General features: G+C 43.7%; 1 protein-coding gene across 1 annotated transcript in view; it reads right to left on the bottom strand.

Annotated features, from left to right (window-relative positions):
- Nucleotides 1–503: 503 nt before the first annotated feature.
- The window catches only part of GRB7 (growth factor receptor bound protein 7), a 28,256-nt gene continuing 16,063 nt past the window's right edge, over nt 504–12,696 (bottom strand). The window contains exons 3-12 of the mRNA XM_044675105.1: nt 4,751–4,907; nt 4,461–4,611; nt 4,021–4,177; nt 3,078–3,199; nt 2,685–2,762; nt 2,180–2,317; nt 1,695–1,805; nt 1,219–1,314; nt 835–915; nt 504–680 (exon numbers count right to left, since the gene is read on the bottom strand). Coding sequence (XP_044531040.1) covers nt 504–680; nt 835–915; nt 1,219–1,314; nt 1,695–1,805; nt 2,180–2,317; nt 2,685–2,762; nt 3,078–3,199; nt 4,021–4,177; nt 4,461–4,611; nt 4,751–4,907 — 1,268 coding nt within the window. The remainder of the gene's footprint in view (nt 681–834; nt 916–1,218; nt 1,315–1,694; nt 1,806–2,179; nt 2,318–2,684; nt 2,763–3,077; nt 3,200–4,020; nt 4,178–4,460; nt 4,612–4,750; nt 4,908–12,696) is intronic.

The following is a 12,696-nucleotide window of genomic DNA, read 5'->3' on the forward strand; positions in this document are numbered from 1 at the left end:
AAGAAAGGAAGGAAGAAAGAAAGAAAGAAAGAAAAAGGAAGGAAGAAAGGAAGGAAGGAAGGAAGAAAGAAAGAAAGAAAGAAAAGGTTTGGGGTTTTTTTTAATTAATTAATTAATTTTAATTTTTAAAAATAGAGAGAGAGCATTTGTTAAGCTCACATTATACCAAGAATCATGCTAAATGCTAGGGATACCAATACAAGCAGGACTGTTCCTACTCTTAAGAAGTTTACATTCTAATCAAGAAAGACAACATATAAAAGGGAAATTAGATGGGGGCAGGGGAGGGCTGTGTTCAAAGCCACATTCTAACATTTACTCACTAAGTGAGCCTGGCCAAGTCACTTAGGCTTCATGAGGCCCAAGTGCAGGCCACATGCTTAGGATGGATGCTCTTGGAAAAAAGAGCCCTAACTAAACAAAATCATTGATCCTTGATTTATGGGTATCAGGGCTGAGGCATCTTTGATCCCAGGCCAGTGCCCTTAAAGAGCCCCATACACTTATGAGGCCTTTTGGACGAGCTGCTGCCACGCCCCCTTCTCCCCACTTTCTGTTCTCACCCTCCAGGCCTGGGCTTCTTCCAGTGCTGCACTCAAAGCTTCTCTGGGATTCTCAATGACCCGTCCGCCATGACCAGAGAAGTCCATGGCCACCAGAGTATTGTCTGAGACGCTCCTCTGGAGAGAGAAGGGGAGGTGGAACAAGTGAGCATATGGGACCTCTGGGAGACCTGGGGCCAGGACAGGGATCCAGCCAGCCAGTCACTTTACTGGTGATATGAGGCAAAAGTATTGGGGCAGAAAATGTGCACCAGCATTAGGGACCACTCACCAGGGGGGTGGGACCAAACCAGGATGGGCGAATTCGGCGGGATTGCATCTGCTGGTAATTCTTGTAAAGTTGCATTCCATACTGGGGAAATAATTGGAGAGGGACTTCACTAGAAGTTTCTTTAGGGGAAAGACTGTCCTGCCTATCAGGTTGGGAGCACGGAATGGGTCTCCTCCATCAGACTGGAAATTCCTTTGAGGTCAGGGAATGAATATCCTCCATTAGACTGGAGCTCCCTGGGACCAAGCATTGGGTCTCCTTCGTCAGACTGGGAGCTCCTGGGGACCTTGCCTCCTCCCTCCGCTGTCCAGGCTGGGATTCAAGGTTTAGAAGCATGACTGGTTTCTAGGTCAACACCTTCCTGCCTAAGGTGACTTTAGGTACCTTGAAGAGGCGGAAGGCAGCCACCCAGCAGCTTCGGCTCTGCTCATCTTCACTGCAGAAGATCCGAAGTCCCTTTGGACTGCGCAGTTTGTTAGGCTGAGGAAGAAAGAATTCATTAGAGGCCAGAGTCCTGCTTCTTCCCTCCCATTCACTTTAGGGCCTTCCTCCACCCCACCCCAACTAGACAACAAGGAGACCTGAGTAAATCAAGGATCCTCTCTTTTTTCCCCAACCTCTCTCTTGCCTGAGCAAGAATTGGGAACTTTAGGAGTTAAGTGAAGAAAAGAAATGAATGGGATTTGAGAATTTGGGGCGGGAGGGGGGTGTTAAGGTCCTTAGTTAGGGTTCACCAGGAATTCTGGGGCAATAGGGTGCCAAGGAGGCAATGGAGCAGAGGAACTAGGGATTGGGATCAGACCTAAAAGACCAGAGTTTAGAGTTAAGAGCTTGAGGTATTAGAATCAAGGGTCTCTCACCTTGACACAAAAGCCAAAATCGGTGGGCATCCCATAGAGCTTTCTGCCCTTGGTCACTAGGTATACATTGGACTCATTTACATCAGCCACATACTGTAGATGCCGAGGGTCCTAGACAGAAGGAAGACAAGTATCTGGCTGGAGTGGGAATGAAGGAGGGGTCTAGACTAGAGGAAAAGATCATATCAAATTGCCTGGAGGAGGAGAGAGAAAAGAAGGGAGAGTCCCAGGCAAGGGCAAGTGCTGGGGAGCACTTGATGGGAAAGAATCTCAAGTCCAAGACTTGATCTGATTTTTAGGCATGGTTATAGAGGGGCTCCATGGCCCTTTCTGCCTCATTGGATCCAGTGAGGTGATAGGGGTTAATATCTGGGAACCCCAAAGGGTAGAGGGGTCATTCCTTGGGTGTTCCTGTGAGAAAACTCTCTGGAATGGGGTCCACTTGAGAGTCCTGTTGGGGGTGGGTATCTGTAGAGGGTCCCAACCTTGGAGGTGCCCTTGGTGGAATAGTAGAGGCCTGAGCGACGCAGGAAGCAATAGAAACGTTTCCAGAGCTTGCGTCCTGATCCCCGAAGCTGGAGGAAGCCCTGGATTTCGGGGCAGCTACCTGCATTCAGGAAGTTCTGGGAGAAAGAAAGTTGATTGGGGAGTTGCTTGGGGATGTAGGGATTACAGAAGCATGAGATGGAATCAATAGAGTCAGAGACAAAGCTAGAATGGACCTTAGAAGACCATTAAGTGCAGCTCCCCCCCCTTTTCTTTAACTGATAAGGAAAACTGAGGCACAGGATTAAGTGATTTGCCCAGATCACAAAACTAGAGAGTGTATGAAGTAGGATTTGAACTCAGGGCTTCCTGACTCCAAATCCACTGTGTAGCCAACATGAAAGAATTTAGAAACAGAATGAGAAGGCCTTGTGGAGAAAGGTAAAGATGGAAAAGGGTGGAGGAGGGGGAAAAGGGCTGGTGGGAGGGAAAGGAGTCACTCACCTGAATAAGCTCCTCATGGCTCATTCGAGTGTTGGCGTCTAGACAACTGGAGACCATTACCTCTGGAAACAGGGAATGCTGAGTGAGGGCAACAGGGAAGAAAAGGTCAGGGAGGGGGGAAGGAGCCACTTCTGATCATCCATTTTCCCACTCTCTTTTCTCTCCTGAGCCCAACAGAGTGGGTTAGCCAAATAGCCATGGCTCTTGGAGAGACAGATGAGTGGGAACGTCCCTGAGCCCCACCTTGGCCCATCATGACCCACCATATCTCCTCCTCCCTTCCCAACCCCCCACTCACCCTTACCCTCCACCTCCATCTCTAAATACATACACACATGCAACATACATATATATACGTACAACACATACACATGTGCAAGCATGTTCACTCACTGGGGAACTCTTGAAAAGTTCATATTTGGCAAAGTTTTTTCGGAAGACGAACCGATTATCTCCCCCAACAGGCCAGGCAGCCTGCACCTCTATCACTGATTCATGATCCTCTAGCCCCCTCTCTGGAAACACAAAAATAATGATGTTCATAAAGCTTTGAAGAGCTCGATGCACTTTGTGTGGGCAGCTGGGTGACACAATGGATAGAGTGTTGGGTCAAGAAGACTCATCTTCTTCCTGAGTTCAAATCTGGCTTCACTCACTTAGTAGCTATTTGACCCTGAACAAGTCACTTCACCCTGTTTGCCTCAGTTTCTTCATCTATAAAATGAGCTGAAGAAGAAATGGCAAACCATTCCAGTAACTTTGCCAAGAAAGCCCCAAATAGAGTCTTGAAAAGTCAGACATGATTGAAAAAAGACTGAACCACAATAAGTAGGTTCAAACAGCTAAGTGAGTGTCTGAGGGAAGATTTTAACTTCTTAACTCCAAGTCAAATTCTCTCAGGTTTGAGTGGGGAACCCTGGGGCTCATACTTTTTAAAAGAACACAGACTCCTAGACTGAAAGGGCTTCAGAGACCATCTAGACTAAGCCTCTCATTTAATAGTGAGGTAGGGAAGCTCTAGGGTCATATAGGAAGTATCAGAGGTGGGATTTGAATGCATGTCCTCAAACTCCAGAGACAAGGTGCTCCCAACCTCATCCCTATTCACATGTGCCACAAAAGGACCAAGACTGACACAAAGGACATTTCCACTGAATTTGTGTTCTTTGCCTATGGGACAAACCCTAACAAAATGGGATCAAGATGCCCAACACTCATGGAAGGAAATGTTAGACCCTCCTATAGTCTTGAGATATAGCGACTCTTCCCATCCTTTCCCATGGCCATAGGTAAAACCAGCCCACCCACTCTCACACTCCAGGGCCCCTTCCCTCACCCAGTGCAAGGTGGGGAAAGCATTCGACCAGCCCCCAACTCTCGTCGCTCAGGGCATGTACCCGCTGCACCAGCATTTCACACACATGTCGGGCTGTGGCATCTGCCGCCACCTCCACGGACCGGCATGCCCCGTCTTCACTGTACACCTTCACCACCTGCCCCACCACCCAGAACAAAAAGCCACAAGTGCTCAATGGCCCAGCACCTGCCTAATTTAATGCTCCCTGGCCTAGATACCAGAATTGCTAAGAACAGGTAATCTTCTTCCCAGATAGAGTGGACCTAACCCTCCCTCCCCTTAAGAATGTAGCTGTGGGCACTCTCCTAGGGAAAGAGGGACACCCTCCACCCATCTAACATCCTAGGAAAATCTTCATCTCAGCCTCTCCACCCTTCCTTTCCACAGCATCCCCTATTTCTTGTTCCAGAGTAACTCACATGGGTGCCGCTGGTAGCTCTTGGGAGGAACCCCCGCCCTGAGGATGGGGCCCCCAGGATGGGTGACTGAGAAGGAGGACTACAGAGCTCAGGGAAAGGGTTGGGAATAGCTGGCAGAGATGAGGCTCGAAGCTCTTCTTCTCTAAGTTTCCTGTAGAAAAAAAAAAAGTCAAGCTAAGGCCAAAGTGGATAGTGGATAGCATGCCTGTCATCTTTCCCCTTACTATGGCAATGCCTTCCCCTCCTATCTCCTGGGGGATCCTGTTCCCCATGTCTAGCCCTTCCCATACCTGCTGGTTTGGATGGAAAGGGGCTGGGATCTCTTCAGTTCTCCAGGAAGATGAGCATCAGACCCTGGGGGAGTTCCTGGAGGGGTCCCAGGCTCAGGGCTTGGGTCATCCGAGGAGTTGGTGAGGTGGGGCAAAGACAGATCCAGGTCCATGACATCTGGAAGTAGGAGAGAAGGAAGAGATGAAGTTTAGAGAGTCAGTGTGGTAGAGAGGAAGGTCTAAATCCTGCTTCTGACACTCCTAATATGACTTTTGACACATCCCTTAATCTGGGCCTCAGTCTACCACATCAGTAAAATTAGAAGGCTGGGCTAGATAGTTTATGAGTCCCATTCTAGCTCCAAACTTATAATCCTATGAACCAGGCCTTGTTCTACCCTAAAATATAACAACTTATGTTGAGAAAATGATTTGGAACTATGCCCAAAGGGCTATAAAATATGAATAAATACCCTCTGGCCCAGCAATACCACTACTATGTCTACAACCCCCAAAAGAGGTCAAAGAAAAGGGAAAAAGACCTTTTTTACAAAAAAGATTCATAGTTGCCTTTTGTGGTAGCAAAGAACTAGAAACAGAAGGGAGATAGCAGAACAAATTCTGGTATATGACTGTGATGGAATACTATTGTGCTATAAGAAATAATGATGATGATCTCAGAGAAATCTGAGATGATCTTAATCAAAGTGAAAGTGAGCAGAACCAGGAGAACAATGGACATTGTAACAACAGCATTGTGACGACATTTGGCTATGAATGACTTAGCTACTCTGACTTAGCTACTCTGATCCAGGCAATGATCCAAGCCAATTCCAGAGGACTCCTGATGAAAATTCCTATCCACCTCCAGAGAGAGAACCAATGAACTCTGGCTGCAAATTGAAACATATTTTCTTCCTTTCTTAGTTTTTATTAATTTATTTTGTTTGTGCTTTCATTTACAACATGGCTAATATAGAAATATGTATCGCATGAACTCACATGTATAATTGAAGTCAAAGTGTTTGCCTTCTTAAAGAGGGGGGAAGGACAAGAGGGAGGGAGATAATTTGGAAGTAAAATTTTTTTAAATGATTGTTAAAATAATTTACATGTAATTGGTAAATATTTAATGAAATAAGTAAAAATAATTTTTTAAAAACCATAACTCATAGGAGCATATCAATTTAATGTTTGCAGAGCACTTCCTTCACAATGACCCGATGAGTTATGGTGGCAAAGAATATATACTAACATTCCATTTTCCAGATGAGAAAACTCAGGCTCTGGAAGGTTAACTAAGTACCTTGTCTTTGTGAATCAGAAGTCTATAAAATGAGACTTGAACCTAGTTGCTGGAGCTAGTTTGAAGTGGTTAATTATTAAATTAAAATTAATTAAAAGCTAATTATTAAGTTTTCAGTGAGCATTACACCATAGGAATTGTCAAATGCTAGAAATCAGAACTTGATTATTGTATTGTTGACTTCTAGACTTAAGAAGGCAGAAAAAAAGTTAACAATGCAGCTTAAGACTGAAAAAGTGTCCTGCATACATACATTTTTTTCCCCATAGAGAGCCAGTGGCTATTTACTAACACACTAATGAACTCTGACTTTATGATACAAAAGAAAGAGTATGGAATCCAAAGACCTGGGTTCAAATCCAACCTTTGATGCTCTCAATCTGTATGACCTTGGACAAGATATTTCACCTCCTTGAGCCACAATTTTCTATCTACAAAAAACGCCCTAAATGGCCTCTGCCTTTGGGTCTATGATCTATGCCTCTAGGAGCAGCTAGTGGCATCATGGATTGAACACTAGGGCTGCACTCAGAAAAAGCTAAGTTCGAATCCAACCTCGAACACTTTCTGGACAAGTTGCATAACCTCTATCTGTCTCATTCTTCCCAACTGTAAAACAAGGATAATTATAGCATCTACCTTCCAGGATTATTGTGATGATTAAATAAAATCACATTTGTAAAACATTCCTTTCCACAGTATCACCCATTTCATCACATTGCCTAGCACATAGTAAATGCTTCCTCCTTCCATCCCCCCAAGGTCTCCAGATCCAGTACTATCCATTACACCACACTGCCCTCTCATTCTGACAGCAAAGTGTTTAAGAGGGAATAAACAGGGTGGGCGAAAAATAGTTAGAGTGTAGAAAGAGAATTTAGGGGAAACAAAATAGGTAGGAATGGAATGCTGAGCAGTGTGAGCTGAGCAATAAGAAGAGAGAACAGAGTGAGAGAAGAGAACTTGGGAAAAGAGTAGAAAAAGGAATTTCCAGAGAGAGAGCTGAATGAGAAACTTTATATAATAGAGTCCAACTTCTCCTGATCACTAAAGTGCTAAAAATAGACTTGAGTAAACATACAAGACGGCAACTAGGTGGCCTAGTGAATAGAGTACCAGGCCTGAAGTCAGGAAGGCTCATCTTCTTGAGTTCAAATTTTGCCTCAGACACTTACTACCTGGGTGGCCCTGGACAAGTCATTTCACCCTATTGCTCTCAGTCTCCTCATCTGTCAAATGAGCTGGAGAAGGAAATGGCAAACCACTCCAGTATCTTTACTAAAAAAAACAACAACAACAACAAAAAAAAACCCTAAATGGGGTAATGAAGAGTCAGATACCACTGAAATGACTGAACAACAACAAATATACAATAACTGAATGGAGAAAAGGAAGCCAAGTTTCACTAGGAAGTCCAGACCCAGTTAAAAAACAAAACAAAACAAAACAACCAAAAAAAAAAAAAACAGGTCTGATGAAATAAAGAAGCAAAGGAGAACTCAAAACTATGAAGAAATGCTAGGGGGCCCCAACATAAAAAGATTAAGGGAGGGCAGCTGGGTAGCTCAGTGGATTGAGAGTCAGGCCTAGAGATGGGAGGTCCTGGGTTCAAATCTGACCTCAGACACTTCCCAGCTCTGTGACCCTGAGCAAGTCACTTGACCCCCATTGCCCACCCTTACCACTCTTCCACCAAGAAGCCAATACACAGAAGTTAAGGGTTTAAAAAAAAGAGAGAGTTTAAGAAAAATGTCCACTGGGAAAAAAAGAACATTGGCATCAAACATTTCTGATAAAAGTCTGACATTCAAGATATAATAGAGAAGTCAAAGGATTTTAAAAGTTCTCCAAAAAAAGACCCCTGCAGATTATCAACTGCCACATAAAAGAACACTCCAAATCACTAGTGATAAGAAAAAGACAGCTTAAAACAACTTGACTTTTAGCCCATGCCCATCAGATTGGCAAAGATGGACACATGAGAGCAACTGTCAGTATTATAGGGGTTAAGAGGCACACTAAGCATGCTGGAAAACAACTGGGAATTATCCAAGTCATAATAGCTTAAAAAAAACAAACCCTTTTATTTTATTTTTCAATTAAGAAGCATTGAAAATAAAAAGAGCTAACATTTATGTGGTATTTTAAGATTTATAAAATATTTGCAAACATTTCAAGGCAGCTAGGTGGCACAGTGAATAGAGCTCCAGGCCTGGAGTAGAGAGGATTTAAATCTGGCCTTAGCCCCTGTTCGGTCTTAGAGTTGCTACTATAAACAGAAAGTAAGGGTTTTTTTGTTGCTTTTTTTTATGTTATCTTATTTGTATCTATCCTAGGAGGTAGGTGCTTATTTTGATTCCCCATTTTACAGGTGAGAAAACTGAGGCAGACAGAGGTTAAGTATCTTGGCCAGGATTACACTGTATTAAGTATCCAAGGCTAGATTTAAATTCAGGTTTTCTGGGCTCTTTTTAAGCCTAGATCTCTATCTGCCTTTATCTAGCTGTATTCATTTTCTCTGCCCATTCCCAATTGAAAAAGAAAAAGCAAACCTTTGTAAACTAATATGCATAGTCAAGCAAAACAAATTCCTGCACTGGCCAAGTCCAAAAATGTATTCTACATAACCTTCAGAGGTCAATGATGGAGAGGAGAAAGATCCCTTGTATAACAAAATATTCCTAGCAATTCTCTTTGTGGTAGCAAAAAACTAGACAAGGTAGATGCCTGTAGACTCAAGGGTGACTGGAAAAATTGTTATATGAATGTAATGGATATTATTTTTTAAACCTTTATCTTCTGTCTTAGAATGAATGCTGAGTATCTGTTCCAAGGCAGAAGAGTGGGAAGGGCTAGGCCATTGAAGTTAAGTAAGTGACTTCCCCAGAGTTGCCCCTCCTCGGATAGTGATGGCAAACCTATGGCACAGATGCTGAAGATGGCATGTAGAACACTCTCTGTGGGCATGTGCTCCGACCCCCCCCCCCAGTTTATTATTAGAAAGGCAAAAGGACTTGAGTGGAGCTTCTCCCCTTCCCCTCTCCACCATGCCTGACAATATTTTTTCACATTACCCACACCTCTGCCCAGCAGCCCATTGGGAGCACTTTCTCCTTCCCCTATGTGGGGTAAAGGGGAGGCAGGCTGCACCCAGCAGTTGGCAGGAGGGTGGGGCATGGCATATGGTCTTTTGGGGAGGCAGGCCTGGCACTTGATCTGGGGGGTGGAGTGGGCAAGTCCTAACACTCTGTCTCTAAAAGGTTCATCATCACTGCCCTAGGAAGTGTCTGAGGCCAAATTGAAACTAAGACCTCCAGTCTCTGGGCTTGGCTCTCTATTCACTGGGATGGACATCCACTGGGGCTGAAGTCAAGAAGAGCTGAGTTCAAAACCAACCTCAGACACTTTCTGGACAAGGTATTATAAGTTCTATCTGCCTCATTTTCCCCAACTGTAAAACAAGGATAATAAGAGCATCTACCTTCCAGGATTGTTGTGAAGATTAAATAAGATCATGTTTGTAAAACATTCCTTTCCACAGTATCCCTCATTTCATCATAGTGCTTGGCACAAAGTAAGTGCTTGTTTCTTTCTCCTTCTCTTCCCTTAATGTGTCCAGAGCCATTACCCTTCCTTGCCCCGGTCATAGAGTATTTTTGCCAGAGCAAAGAACAATAACGAGGAATTTGAGAAATGTAAGGGAGGTGGGGGTGGAGAAGGATTAATCAATTTAACAAACATTTATTAAGTGATTACTAAACAAAGAAAAAATAAAACCAGTCCCAGCCCTCAAGAAGCTTACATTCTAATGGTGAGAGATAATATGCACAAAAAATTCTGTATACCAGTAAATGCCAGGTAGAGATAGAGAGTAGATAGAAGATAACCTTCTCAATAACCTTCTATAGCTCTCTTTAAAAAGAAACAGTGAAAAACAGCTGCTTGAACGCAAGGGTTGGGGTGGACATGATTGAGGATGTGGACTACCACACCAATGCAACTACCAACAATTTGGAAATTGGTCTTGATCAAGGACACATGATAAAACCAGTGGAAATGTGTGTCGGCCATGGGTGGGGGTGAAGGGGAAAGTAGGAGCATGAATCATGTAACCATGTTAACAATAAATATTAATAAATGTTTAAAATTTAAAAAAAAAAAGAAACAGTGGGATAATGCTGTGATAACAATCACCAGAAAATTGTGTGTGTGTGATTTATGATTATTTGCATTTATGAACACTTATTTACAATGCATTCAGTAGTGGTTCAGTAGAATTCTAATATTCTAAGTGGTAGGCCTCGAGAATTCCTGGGTTCAAAAGTGACCTCAGATACTACCTTGCTGTGTAACCCCTGGGCAAGTCACTTAACCCCAGTTGCCTAATCTCTACCACTCTTCTGCCTAGAAACCAATACTTAATATTGGTTCTAAAATAGAAGGTATAAGTTAAAAAAAAAAAATAACCTCCGTGGGTAAGGTAGGAACAGTTAGGAGTTGGGAAGGGGAAAAACTGGAAAAGGCTTTGTGAAGAAGGTGGTATTTGAGCAGAATCTGGAAGGGAACCAGAGATTCTAAGAGTCAGCGGAGAGGGAGAGGGAGGGAGGGAGGGAGGGTATTCTATGTATGGGAGGCAATCAGTGCAAAGATAGGGAGAGGAGAGACAGTGCCATGTGTAAGGAACACCTAGTACACCTGGAAGGCAGGACCATTGAATGGGGAGGGAAGAAGTGCGTAATGAGGCTGGAAAGGTAGGAAGGGATCAGACTAGGAAGCACTTTAAATGCCAAACAGTTTATATTTGATCCTAGGTTTTAGGGAGCTCTGGGATTTTATTGACTATGGCCCCCTTGACAGTTTATAGGGAAGGTGGGAAGAAGAATGTGTATGGAGGAAAAGAGAATTAGTTCTGTCTTGGACATGCTAAGTTTGAGATGTTTACAGAACATGCAGTTTGAAATGTCCAGTAAATAGCTGGTGAGGCATGACTCAAGGTCAGAAAGAGACTAGGAATAGAGCTGATAATCATCAGCATAGTCATCATAATTGGATTTATGGAAGATGATGAGGTCATCAAGTAAGAGAACATAGAGAAAAGGGAGAAGGAAGTCCAGGACAGAATTTGGGGGGAGGGGAACCCACACTTAGAAGATATGACATAGATTCAGATGGAGCAAAGGAGGCCTCAAGGGAGGCATCTGGTAGGTTGTTGTTTGTTGTTGTTTGTGCTTCATTTTGGAAGAAGACCAATGACATCACACAGTGAGTGATCTCTTGACTTGTGAGGGATTGGATTTATGTGAGGCAGAGCTGCCCAAAGCCATCAGTCTCATTCTCTCTTCCAGAGCTGTTCAAGTCCAGTGGCAGAACAAAAGTCAGGAAGACTAGTGATGGCCTGATGTGCAGCAGATGGCCTTGGGGTCTTGAAGTCTGACCAAGCTCTAAGGGCTCCAAAGCTCCTGCTTCAGCCACCTTCATGGCCGTTGGAACAAACTGTTCTCATCTGCCCATCCTGAGCAGATCTGGGAAGTCTTCACTTGCTTGGGGTATACATTCCCCCCAAACCACAAAGCCATTTTGGTCATTGGTCACATTGGTCTCAAAGACATTGAGGTCAGTCAGTTACCCTCAAATTGGCTTAGCCCATCTCTGTCGGGTAGGTAAGTAAATAGGAGAAGCTCAAGAAGGCAGGAGAAAGTGGATGGGGGACAGCCGTGTCCAGGGTCTCAGAGAGTTCAAGAAGGATGATGATTGAGAAAGGGCCATTCGATTTAGCGATTCATATTTCATTGATTACTCTGGAGCACATCATTCAGTTGAATGACGTTGTTGAATTAGATTGCAGAAGCTTTAGAAGAGACTTCAAGGAGAAGAGACGGCACCAAAGCGTAGACAGCCTGTTCAAGGAGTTTAACTGAAAAAAGATGGGGGATATGGGAGAAGAGCTGTTGCTAGAGGGGATGCTAAGATCTAGTAAGCATGTTTAAAAGATGGAAACACTTGAGTGTTTTTGGACAGCAAGAAAAGAACAAATTGAAGAGAAGGAAGATTAGAGAATGTGGATGAGAAAGGGGGAAATCTGATGAGGAATATGAGAGGAAATTGGATCAAAGGTACATATTGGGAAGTTGTGATTGGCAAAAAGGAGGGTCACCTCTTTATCAGGGACTGTTATGGAGAGGGGCAATGAGGTAGCACAGTGGATAGAGTTCTGGGCCTGGAATCATGAAGATTCATCTTCCTCAATTCAAATCTGGCCTCAGACCCTGACTAGCTGTGTGACCCTGGGAAAATCACTTAACCTCAGTTTCCTCATCTGCCAAATGAGCTGGACAAGGAAATGGCAAACCACTCTAGTATCTTTGCCAAGAAAATCCCAAACGGGGTTGTGAAGAGTCAGACATGACTGAAAAAATGACTGAACAATAAGAATGACAAATTATAATGGAGGAGATAATGAGAGATAAATTAGAGGGGTGTGAGGGGGGAACAAGATGGCTCAGTGGATAAATCACAGTCAGAAGAATTTGGTTCACTTGTGACCTTCGTAGCTATATGACCCTGGGCAAGTCACTTAACTCCCTTTTGCCCTTCTGTCTTAGAGGACTTATTATGATAGAAAGTAAGGGTTTAAAAAAAAAAAAAGAAATTAGAGTGTGAG

Source organism: Gracilinanus agilis, chromosome 4 (assembly GCF_016433145.1).
Source record: "Gracilinanus agilis isolate LMUSP501 chromosome 4, AgileGrace, whole genome shotgun sequence".
Lineage (NCBI taxonomy): Eukaryota > Metazoa > Chordata > Mammalia > Didelphimorphia > Didelphidae > Gracilinanus > Gracilinanus agilis.